At 44.8% G+C, this 10,925-nt stretch overlaps 1 protein-coding gene across 1 annotated transcript; it reads right to left on the reverse strand.

Moving 5' to 3' along the window:
- Positions 1-4,351: 4,351 nt before the first annotated feature.
- Positions 4,352-10,413, reverse strand: LOC149138107 (uncharacterized). Its single transcript, XM_089450255.1, has 2 exons — positions 8,976-10,413; positions 4,352-8,658 (listed from the first exon to the last, which is right to left on the reverse strand). The coding sequence occupies exons 1-2, from the start codon at positions 10,411-10,413 to the stop codon at positions 4,352-4,354; spliced, it is 5,745 nt and encodes a 1,914-aa protein (XP_089306381.1).
- Between the last annotated feature and the right edge of the window lie 512 nt (positions 10,414-10,925).

Below are 10,925 nucleotides of genomic sequence, written 5' to 3' on the forward strand. Positions count from 1 at the left end.
AAACTTTGTGCAGTCATCAATAAACAGTAAAAAATATAGTGCACCTCCTAATGACTTTGTTTGCATGGGTCCACAAAGATCTGTGTGCACTAATTCAAGTATGTCTCTCTGTTTCTTCTCTACTCGAACAGGGAATTCCTCTCTATGCATCTTTCCTAATGTACAAGCATCACAATCATTATGCACTTGTTTTAACATAGGAAGATCTCTTACCATTTCCTTTTTCTGAAGTAACAGCAAATCATTATAGTTGATATGACCAAATCTCTAATGCCACAACTCTTCTATAGTCAAACTTGCTGTTGTCAAAGCTCGAACTGGTGCTGGTCTTACATCCAATTTGTACAGACCTCCTGTTTGAATTCTTGTAGCAATAGTCTTCATGCCATCTAATAGATCTTTAATATAACAGTTAGATTTAAAAAATTCAACTTTAAGATCCTGATCTATAATCATGGATACAAAAATCAAGTTCTTTGTTACATCGGGCACATACATGACGTTATGAATTTGTCTTATAGTACCATTAGGTAAAATGAGAGAAATTTTTCCACACCCTTTCATCTAATGATTTATATCATCATCTAGGTAGATTTGTGCTCCGTCATTGATTTCTTTAAAATATCCGAACCATTACTTGTTTCCCGTCATATGTGTGGATTCTCCCAAATCTACATACCAGATGTCCGCATCAACATTCTCATCAAAGTCTCCCATGAAAAATCTGAAGTTCTTCTCATGATTATCATTTGCGAGATGACCTGCATGTCTTTTCTGCTTCTATTGTTGTTCATGACATTTCTTCTTCCTACACTCCTTAGCTATATGGCCAAGTTTTCCGCAATAAAAACATTTAATTTCAGAGTCATTTCTATTCGGATGCATACCTTGAGTCTGATTTGGTCTTTTCTATGAGTTTCCTCCGTTTTGTTGTTGTCGATTTCCTTTTCCTTTGAAGAAGTTCTTTTTTGCCATTAATGCAATATCTGCACTCTGGGGCTTCAGAGCCAATCTTCTTTCTTCTTCTTACATTAATATTCCTGTCAGTTCTTCAAACTTTGGGATTTTCTCTCTCGCATTTATCCCAGTGATAAACATTTGGTAGTCATCGGTCACACCATTCATGGTAATGGTTACTAGATCTGTATCTGCAACTATTTCACCAATGTCTGCCAATTTGTTCTTCAGATCTTTGATCCTCACTATGAAGGAAGAAACTGTTTCATTTTCCTCCATCTTCAGGGATAATATCTTGCTCTTTAGGAACAGAAGACGATTTGTATTCCTGATCTCATACAAATCCTTCAAAATTCCCCAGATTTTCTTGCTGATTTACATTCTCTGATATGTGGTATGATGCAGTCTTTCACTGACATCTTCAGCAGCGTCCTTGCTTTACCTTCTCGCTTCTCCCAATCTGGGATCGATGTTGATCCAGCTGCTGGCTTCTGCTCATCCCCATTTGCAATCGTCCAAGCACTCTGCACTTCTAGCAGAGTCTGCATCTTGAATTTCCAATTCGCATAATTGGAGCCATCGAGCTTGTTATGCTCATTCAAGTATGCTTCGATCATTTGATTATTCATCTTGGTGATTAAAAAAAATTGACAGGTAAAAAGAAAAAATATGTTAGATCTACCCCAGATCTATGTCAAAGACAGAAATCGTTGATCTCTGCAAGTCTGATTTCTGGTATTTTCAACAACCTCTAGCACTGGTTGATCCCTTGCAGTCTGCGCAGCCTCCAGGAAAGTCTCCACCACACTACGCACTCTCCACGGTAGTACTGTGAGGAACCACATATAGGGTCATCGCAGCCTTCTCTCGACAAACCTCAGCCTCCATGTAACCTTCTCTTGGCAACCACCGCCAAGACGCAGGCCATTTTTTTTGTTTGCACGGTCGGTGCGATTAGCCAACACGGATTCGCGATGGTCGGCGCGATTATCCAACACGGATTCACGACGGTCGTACAAAATAAAATGCGGGAAGTATCACAGTGGGATCGATGTGATTTTTCCCCCAAACCACGCGACGATTTTGCCTCAGGCGCGTCGGGCAAATCCTTCACTCAGCATACAAGTTCCTCAACCCTGAAGCTCTGATACCATGTAAAAAAGCGATGTTTGTATTAATAAAAAACATCCACTGGTCCGCTCTACTGCAGAGAGTCTGAACCAGGAGAGTCTGGCTCTGTAGAACGCTCTACATTGTCCATATACATCACACATTATATAGAAATCATGGATTTAGGGAAGTTAGAACCATACCCTAGGAAATAGAAACTAATTCCTATCCTGAGGTATTGTGAACCAATTCACTATTCTAAGATATTCTCCATTATCTCTAACAGAAGCACCCTGCGATGGGTTGGATAGATGCTGAAAAAATCACAACTATTGCATCACCCAAATGCGTAATTACATGAATTTCGAGTGCAATCAGAAATTGTTGGACTGCCTGAACACTTACAATACTTCTGGAGAGCCTCGATTCGCAGGCGCCAAGTGTCACAACCAGACAGTTGTGAATACAATCAAGTTTGCGATAAAGGCAGGTGTGCAGATCCAAAGAAAGGTTCCTCCCCAAGACCACCAAAACTCCTTCGCCTCCACAGATTTTCATGGCCCCCAGTAAAACTCGTTGCTTCGCATATGATGTCAGAGTTAGTATTGTTGTTTGAAGTCTACTCTGCAAAATTTTTAGATGATAGCAACCATGGATATTAATCACAGATGTTCTTTCCGCCTTTGAAATCTGTGGTAGAATGGGAGTAAATATTTTGTGTTAGCGATAACATGATATATGGAAAGGGTAAGCAACCCTTGACATTTGGTCCAATGGAAAGGTCGTCAAGAAATTGGACCTGAAAGTTTATTTTTCTTTGTTATACATATTGTACTTCTGTAAATTCACATTCATTGGTGAAAGAGCTTGGGTAACGAGGAATTCCAACTAGGTTTTTTCTTTGGACTTTTTGTTGTTTTGTTGTGGTGCAATAATAATAATAATTAATGGTTGTTATTTTTTTTGGCTTTATCAATGGTAGTTATAGTTTATATATATATATATATATATATAAAATTAACGTTTTTTTTTTTTTTTCTCAGCAACACTAACTAATTTATATTAATATATACAGGTGAACTTTACATCCAAAAAGACTGTCTGCCCAGGGCCAACTGTGGCTCCTTGGGTGACTCTATCATTCTCAAACTTCTGCCTCGCAGGGCGATATATCCAGACTAGATCAGTATTCATGACTCGGTGATATTTCAATGTTGCAACAAAACGGCCCACGCAGGGGCATCCCACAAAAGACACACAACCCAGAAAGACTGTAGACGCCGAGAACATAACACAGAACAGACAAGAAACAAGCATAGACATAAGACGTATACCAGACATAAGACGCCAAACCCAGCAAGACTGTAGTAGCCGTTACCATGACTCAGAACAGGAAGGAAACAAACCAAAACATAAGACGAAAACCTGAAATCAACCAAGACCCCGTACCCAGCCTGAGCGAAGGAAGCCAATGCGAGGGAGAGCCATTGTGCGTTAGTCCTCTGGTTTTTCTTCCAGAATTCTACTCCATCCTTGTCCCTCTGGGATGCCATCCCACACAGCCATGGGATCCTGCGCGGGGGCTGGCCTCTCTTGTTCTCGAGCTCGGAAGGGGGCTTGCTGAGGCTCCCTCTCTGAATTATCCTCTGCATTCGATGGCTCCCCCATTGGGCGCTTCCCCTTGATGCTCTCGGAACGATCCTCAGCAGGTACCCGTGGCGGTCCGTCCTCATTCTCCTCAGGAATTTTGGTGAAAAGCACTGAGATGTGTGCATTGATTCCTGCATTGTCCCTGGAGCTACCCAGTGTAAAAATGACTGAGCCAAACGCTGGGAGCATGGGTGCTCCATCATTAGAGCTACCAGCTTCCAGAAACTGACTAGTTGGAATTGGGGTGGCTCCTGCCCTTCTGTAACAGTAGCAGCAGCAGCAGTGATGGTGGACATCCGCTGCAGGGGGACGAGAGGATTCTCCACGCCCCGAGCCTCTTCTGCAAGGCATCCTTTCTCGCAGCCGCACCATGGAATCCTCAAATTCCTTATCCTGTTCCAGAGCAGAGGAGGGCGTGCTGTTGTTGCGTTCCCTTCCTGAAGCTTGCTGTCCCCAAATTGAGTCGAAGCTGAGCTCAATTGAGCATAGACAAAGACCAGTAAAAACAAGCATGGAGCGGACCGCGTCCGAGCTCTCATCAACCAAATCACAGCATCTACGCTCAGAGTTCTGAGTATCCTTCTCGTCATACTGAACTCCGCTCCCCAACATTCCATCATACTTAAACCCATTATCATTCCCTCGGAACTTGCCCGCATTGAATGCGCTCTGCAGGTTTGCCATCGCCACCAGCTCCCTCATTAAGACTGCCCTTATGCCTCACCCGGCCTGCAGTCTCGGCGGCGAGAGGCATTGAAGGCCCCTGATCCTCACGTGGCAGCCCGTGCTGGGCATGTGGCTCACCAATAACTAACTTAATGACACCCGCATCCGGGGCGACAGCCTCTTCTTGGATCAGGCTTTGACATTCCTGGAACTGTTGCCTGTTAGGAATGATATCTGTGCCTCCAAATAGAAGGGGATGTTCAGTCTCTGCTCCAATGTTGGCTAGGAGGTCCGCAATTTTGTTGCCTTCCCTTTTAGTGTGTATGAAGGAGATGGCTCTAAAATTGCTGAGCTTTTGTGCTATGTCACTTAACCTTGCTTCTAGCCTCCAACTGGGAGCCACTTTCCTTGCATGCGATCCATTCTGAATGCGGGTGGCCATGTTGATGAGAATCTGGGAGTCACCTTCTACTATCAGGGGTTGAAGGTTGAGATTCCAAGCTTGCAAAAGGCCCTGCCACAGCCCTTCCAACTCTGCTGAGTTGTTGGTATCCCACCCTATGTTCCCAAAATAAATCCGTATAGGAATGCCTTCATAGTCCCTCAGAATGCCTCCGTATCCGGCAGCTCCTGGATTGCCTTTGGAAGCCCCATCGAAATTCAGCTTGTATGAATTTTTGGGAGGGGCTTTCCAATAGCAGATGTTCTTGCAATTGTTATTAGAAGTACTGATCTTGAGAGAATCTTGAGGTAACTGCAGCTGCCAATTAACTAGAATGTTATGCTCATTATCAGTAGATGGGAGATCTTCCTTGGTCCATACCTGAAGTGCCATCGTCTCTTGAATATTCCTATGAATCCTGCTCCAGGTTTCTTCTAAAGGAGATCGCTTGTTTTTGAAAATGCGCTGATTTCGTTCCTTCCAGACATTCCAGAGGACGATCCCCGGAATGATACTCCATAAATGGTTGAGGACCTTGCTTTTGTAGGGATGCTTTGGCCATTGTCTTAAGGAATTGATGATATCGCCCTCCCCTCTACATCTTTTTTGGCATCTGAAACTGACCTTATCCCAGAGTTGATTGGCCAGAGGACAGGTATCCAGGAGATGATGTAGAGTTTCTTCATTTTGAGAGCAATTAAGACAGATCGAGGGACCATGAAAGTTCCGCTTTCTAAGCTTATCCCAAGTGAGGATTTTTTTGTGACCGACCAACCAGAGGAAATAGGAGATTTTTGGCCAGGGTCCAAGCTCCCATATCTTGCTCCAAACAGGGTCTGGAGGAGAAGGGAAGTTGCATATCAACTTGTAAGCTTCTGAGGTAGTGTAGGATCCCTTGGGTAGGTATCCCCATCTGAGAATGTCCCCACCATTGTCCTGCCTAATACTTCTTTTCCTTAGCTCGATCCCTAGCTCTTCTTCCTTCCGAGCATCTGTACTATTGAGTATTTGGTTGCTCTGTTTCCATTTCCTGAAGCCATACTCCGTCTCCGGCATCCAGAATTGGTGAACTTTTTCCTGCTGCTGGTCCTGCCTATCTGGAATTAGGGAAGGGTGAAGAATATTTTTGAGTTTAGGCATTTGATTCCAGGCATCAGTCCAAAATCTTGCAGTGCATCCATTCCTTATTTCCCAGAAGCTATGCTTTTGAATTATCTGATAGTGTTGCTTGGCTGCGTTCCATATTGTGGATCCTTTTTCAGTAGGAATGAATCTGATGAGTTCTTCTTGAGGTCGATTTCCCGCATACTTGGCTGTCCAGATTTTTCCCCATGGCTTATCCGGGTTAGTGATCCATTGCCACCAGATCTTGGCGTTCATGATGGAATTGCTGTATTCAGGATCCCTTAACCCAATGCCTCCCTTGTCTTTGGGCATGCATACATTGGTCCACTTCACCAGGGCCCATTTGCGATTGGTGGCAGAGCTGCTCCACAGAAAATTGCGCTGAAGGTTTCTTATACTCTTTAAAACCCACTTTGGCGCAGCTAGAATAGAAAATAAGTACAAAGGCATTGCCTGCAAAACCGATTTGATGAGGACGATTCGACTGGCTAAGTTAAGAGATCTGTAGGTCCAGAGATTGAGACGGTTTTCAAGTTTCTCAAGAAGGGAGCGCCACGCGGGTTGCTTGATGCCTGAGGCTGTGAGGGGAGCGCCCAGGTATTTGGAAGGTAGGGAAGCCGCGGGGAAGCCCAAGATACGAGAGACAGCGGATTTAACTGAGGGCGGAGTATGGAAAAAGAAGACCTGAGATTTAGAGCAATTGATGTGCATGCCTGAGGCTTCCGAAAAGTCCTGGAGGAGGGATTTCAGACAGCGGGCTTCTTGAGCTGAGGGATAACCAAAAAGCATAGTATCATCTACGAACTGCTGGTGGGAGGTGGCAGGGGAGTTGTGAACGGAGATGCCTTTGATCTGATGCGAATGGAGGGCTTGTTTGATGTGCCGCCCCAACCCTTCAGCCATAAGGACGAAGAGAAAGGGGGAGAGGGGATCCCCTTGCCGGATACCCCTGGAGGGATTGAAGGGACGGGAGGGAATGCCATTAACAAGAATTGAGAAATGAGTGGAAGTAATCAGGCTCATGATCCAACGGATCCAAGAAGAGCAGAAACCAAAAGCTGTTAGCATATGATGAATGTAATTCCAGCTTAGTTTGTCAAATGCCTTGGAAAGGTCTAATTTGAGAAGCATACCTGCCTTCTTTGAGTGCTTGAGGGAGTGAATGATTTCGTGAGAGAGTAGGATGCCATCCATTATATGTCGACCTTCCACGTACCCTGACTGTTCCGGAGAGATGAGCCCAGGCAGGAGAGGTTTGAGACGATTAGCTATGACTTTTGATATAACTTTATAGATGACATTGCATAATGCAATAGGCCTGAACTTGTCAGGGGTGATGGAGTCCTCCTCTTTGGGGATGAGAGTAATAAAGGTGGCGTTGAGAGAGGGAAGAAGCCAGCGCATTGCCCTGGATTCTTCAACTATCTGCCAGACTTCCTCCTTTAGCATGTCCCAGAAAGAGTGAAAGAAAGTGGTGGTAAATCCATCTGGCCCCGGGGCTTTACCTTCTTTGAGCTGCTTCATTGCTTCATCCACTTCCTGGGGACGAATAGGGCGCATTAAGAGATCATTTTGTTCCTCCGTTATGATTTTTGGAATATTGCTGGTGATTTTGCGGATGGCCTGTCGTCGATCTTCTCTCTGCTCTTGATGAATCTGTTGGAAATGGTTGAGGAGTTCCTCTTCAATTTCCTCATGAGTCTCCACCTTTGCCCCTGTTTGGTTTTGGATGAAGGGTATATTGTTGTGCATTCTTCGCTGAACTGTAGTTCTGTGGAAGAATTTTGTATTACGCTCACCCTCCTTCAGCCATCTGACCCTAGACTTTTGCCTCCAGTAGATTTCCTCCTGCTTCCTCCTATTCTCCAGCTGACTGTGGATGAGGCGCTCCTGCTCCAGGGTGGCTTCCGTGTGCCCCTCCGAGATGATCTTTTGGTGAAGAATCTCCAGGTCCTGAGTTAGCTTTTGCTGCTCCTTGAAGATATTTCCAAAAGTTTCCCTGTTCCACCTTTTTAGGTGACTTTTGAGAAATCTTAGCTTTTGCTGGAATTGATACATTTTTGCTCCTTCTGGGGGAATGAACGAGGCCCAGGTAGTCTTGACAAACTCCTTGAAAGTGGGATGCGTGAGCCAAAATCCTTCAAATCTGAAGGGTCTTTTGATTAAGTTACCTGGTCTTTGCCATTGTAGAGCTATTGGCCAGTGATCCGAGCCAGTGTGAGCAAGAATGGCTGCTGAGATGTCTCCTCCTAAGTGGATCGCGTTGTCAGAGATGAGGAAGCGATCCAATTTGGAGGCGATTTGGTGTTTGCCAGCTCTGCGATTACTCCATGTAAAGGTGCCATTACAGAACGGCATGTCTATAAGAGATGTTGCTTGGATGAAATCCTTGAAGCGATTGACTTCAGGCTCCATTCTACTTCTTCCTCCTAGCTTCTCTTCAGTTTTAGTTATCATGTTGAAATCCCCAGCAACGATCCAGAGAGGGTACCTTCTGCTGTTGCTAAGAGCTTCAATCGTGTCAAGGAGCGCTACCTTACTTCCAGTGTCTTGTGGAAAGTAAACATTTGAAAGGTTGCCGTAAATATTGGTGCCCAGGATGTGAAAGGTCGCCTGTATAAGGTGGTGCGCTGCATGAAAATCTGAAAGGGATACCGCTTGGGTATTCCATGCTATTGCCAACCCTCCTGAAGCTCCGGAAGCGTCTACTGCAACCGAACTACATCCGGGCCAGGCTTTTGAGAGAATGCTGCCTAGCGTAGTGCTATTACACTTAGTTTCTTGGAGAAAGCACATTTGTGGCTTTTCCTTTTTTATCATGTTTTTTAACATCCTGAGTTTTCCGGGGCTGTTTAGCCCTCTTATATTCCAAGATACCAGCTTCATGATTAACCGTTGACAGAGGGCTTGTAGTACTTTGTCAACTTAGCATATCTGCCTGAATCTACCAGGATTTTCCCAATCTCTATTGTTCTTTGCAGATCTGTCTTTCTTCCTCTTTTTTTTGTGTCTTTTGGGCGCAGACTTCCATCCCATTGGCTACTTGGTTGTATCCCAAGTTGGTTCTGATGATAAGCTCGCGAAATGATCTCTTCGAGCTTATCGAGTTGGAGCTCTGGAATAGTATCATATGCTTTCTTTTTACATGCCAGCTCCAATTCCAAGATGTCTAAGCCAGTCAGATTAATACTCTCTGGCTCTTCTTCCATGATTTGCACTTGATCGCTGTCTTCAGTGCCGGTCTCTGGATTCTGGGGGAGGTCTGATTTACCCTCAACTTCCATGTCTTTGAGGGTCTCTGCAGCATCTTTCTGATCCCTTTTAAGAATGGTGGGGATGATGATGGGGGACGGAGATTTGGGAGGAGGGTTAGATGCAGGGGGAGGAGAAGAGGAAGATGGGTGATCAGGGTTGGCTTCAGCATGGGGTGGGAGATCCTCAGAGGCTTGGCCAAGAATATCAAAGCTGTTCTTGGTTACTGGGCCATGAGACTTGTTGGGCTGGGGTTTAAACCCATTTTGGGGTTTTTTGTGAGAACGCTTCCTGCTAGGAACTTTAGTGAAGCCGTCCTGAGCAGGGGTATCAGAAGGGTCAGGTAAGCTGGTTTGGACATTTTGAGGACAGTCCCTAAAGAGATGACCTAGGGCATGGCACTTTCTGCAACGAAAAGGGACATGTTCATAGTCAAGAGGCTGGATCCATTCCTCATCTCGGTGGGCAAGAGTTACTGACTCTGGAAGAGCTTCATTGAGGCGAATGAATACACATATTCGGGCATAGGAAATATACTTACGGGATTTGGTTTCTTCAGCCGTTCTGATGTATTCTCCCACCCCATTTCCGATCCGTTTAAGAATGTCCTCCTCCCAGTATTCATCCGGGAGAGAGTATAGCCTGATCCAGACTGGCGCCCATGTTAAATCTTCCTTGTCTGGGTTAAATCTGGGGATCCAATCTCGCAGATATAATCCAGCCGAATTAAAAAAGTAAGGCCCTCCTACTAGTATTCTGTATTTGTCCTCCAAGCAATAAAAGATTGCTGTGAAGAAACCTTTCGGCCCTAGCTGCAGCGTGACATCCCCTTTTGGTTTCCATTTCGCCGCTATCCAACCATTTAGGGCTTTTTCAGTAGGCCAGAACCCTATGAACTTCCCAATAAGGGCATGATCTCGCATGAACTCTATCCTTCTGTCAATCTTGTCTCCTGGCAGCTCGATTCGTGGCCTTTCCTTGGCTACTGGTCTGCAGGTGGTTGAAGTTATCTTCGGACCTTCTTCAGGCCTTTCTGTACCCTCTTGGGGACTGCTGTCTCCTTCCTTACGTCCGCCATTTCCTTTGCTGTCGTTCTGGGGTTTTTTCCCCCTGTTTAAGATCTCTCTGTCCACTGAACCAAAAATGACGTTTTGCGCAGGATCTTGCTGCGTCGGGGAGGGCTCTGACGCCCCCCCCAGAGGTTGCGCCATATTGAGGCCCTGATGCGCTGCGGTTCTGGTACTCTGCAGCAGCCTTCTCACTGCTGAAATGTTCTTGCCTGGTATGCTGTCGGCGTCGTTGATGGGTCGCTCAGAACCCTAGCAGAGCGATCGCGTTCGGCAAACATAAGAAGTAAAAATCCTATATAAAATTAACGTTGTTTCATATTTATGAATTAATTATACATTTATATGCATTAAAAAAATGTTACTGTGTCGCCTAATATTGCAAACAGAACACTTGACCAACTCCTAAACCACACTCTCCTTCGAGCTAACGCCTATTCCATTCCGTATAGTTATCTCAGAAATATAGAAAAGGAGGAATGAGGCATTAGCCAATCGATATTGATATTATCAAATCATTCTATAAAAGGGCCCCTTTTCTATCTCATTTCATGTGTGAACTAAATATCCTCCTTATACCCAAAATCCCTCATTTATAGGGATTGGTTCCAGAACGAGAAACATATATATTTACGTCGTAAGGCATTTCCCTATGA

This window comes from Pinus tabuliformis, chromosome X, assembly GCF_031772625.1.
Source record: "Pinus tabuliformis cultivar Carrire ecotype Pingquan chromosome X, CPIR1, whole genome shotgun sequence".
In the NCBI taxonomy this organism is placed as follows: Eukaryota; Viridiplantae; Streptophyta; class Pinopsida; order Pinales; family Pinaceae; genus Pinus; species Pinus tabuliformis.

Bases quoted from the DNA above. Each gene is read 5' to 3' on its own strand.
- LOC149138107 (XM_089450255.1), bottom strand. From the start codon at position 10,413: ATGGCGCAACCTCTGGGGGGGGCGTCAGAGCCCTCCCCGACGCAGCAA. The intron at 8,659-8,975 runs GTCTGCGCCCAA...GTTCGGTTGCAG, and splicing joins AAGTAGCCAATGGGATGGAA to TAGACGCTTCCGGAGCTTCA.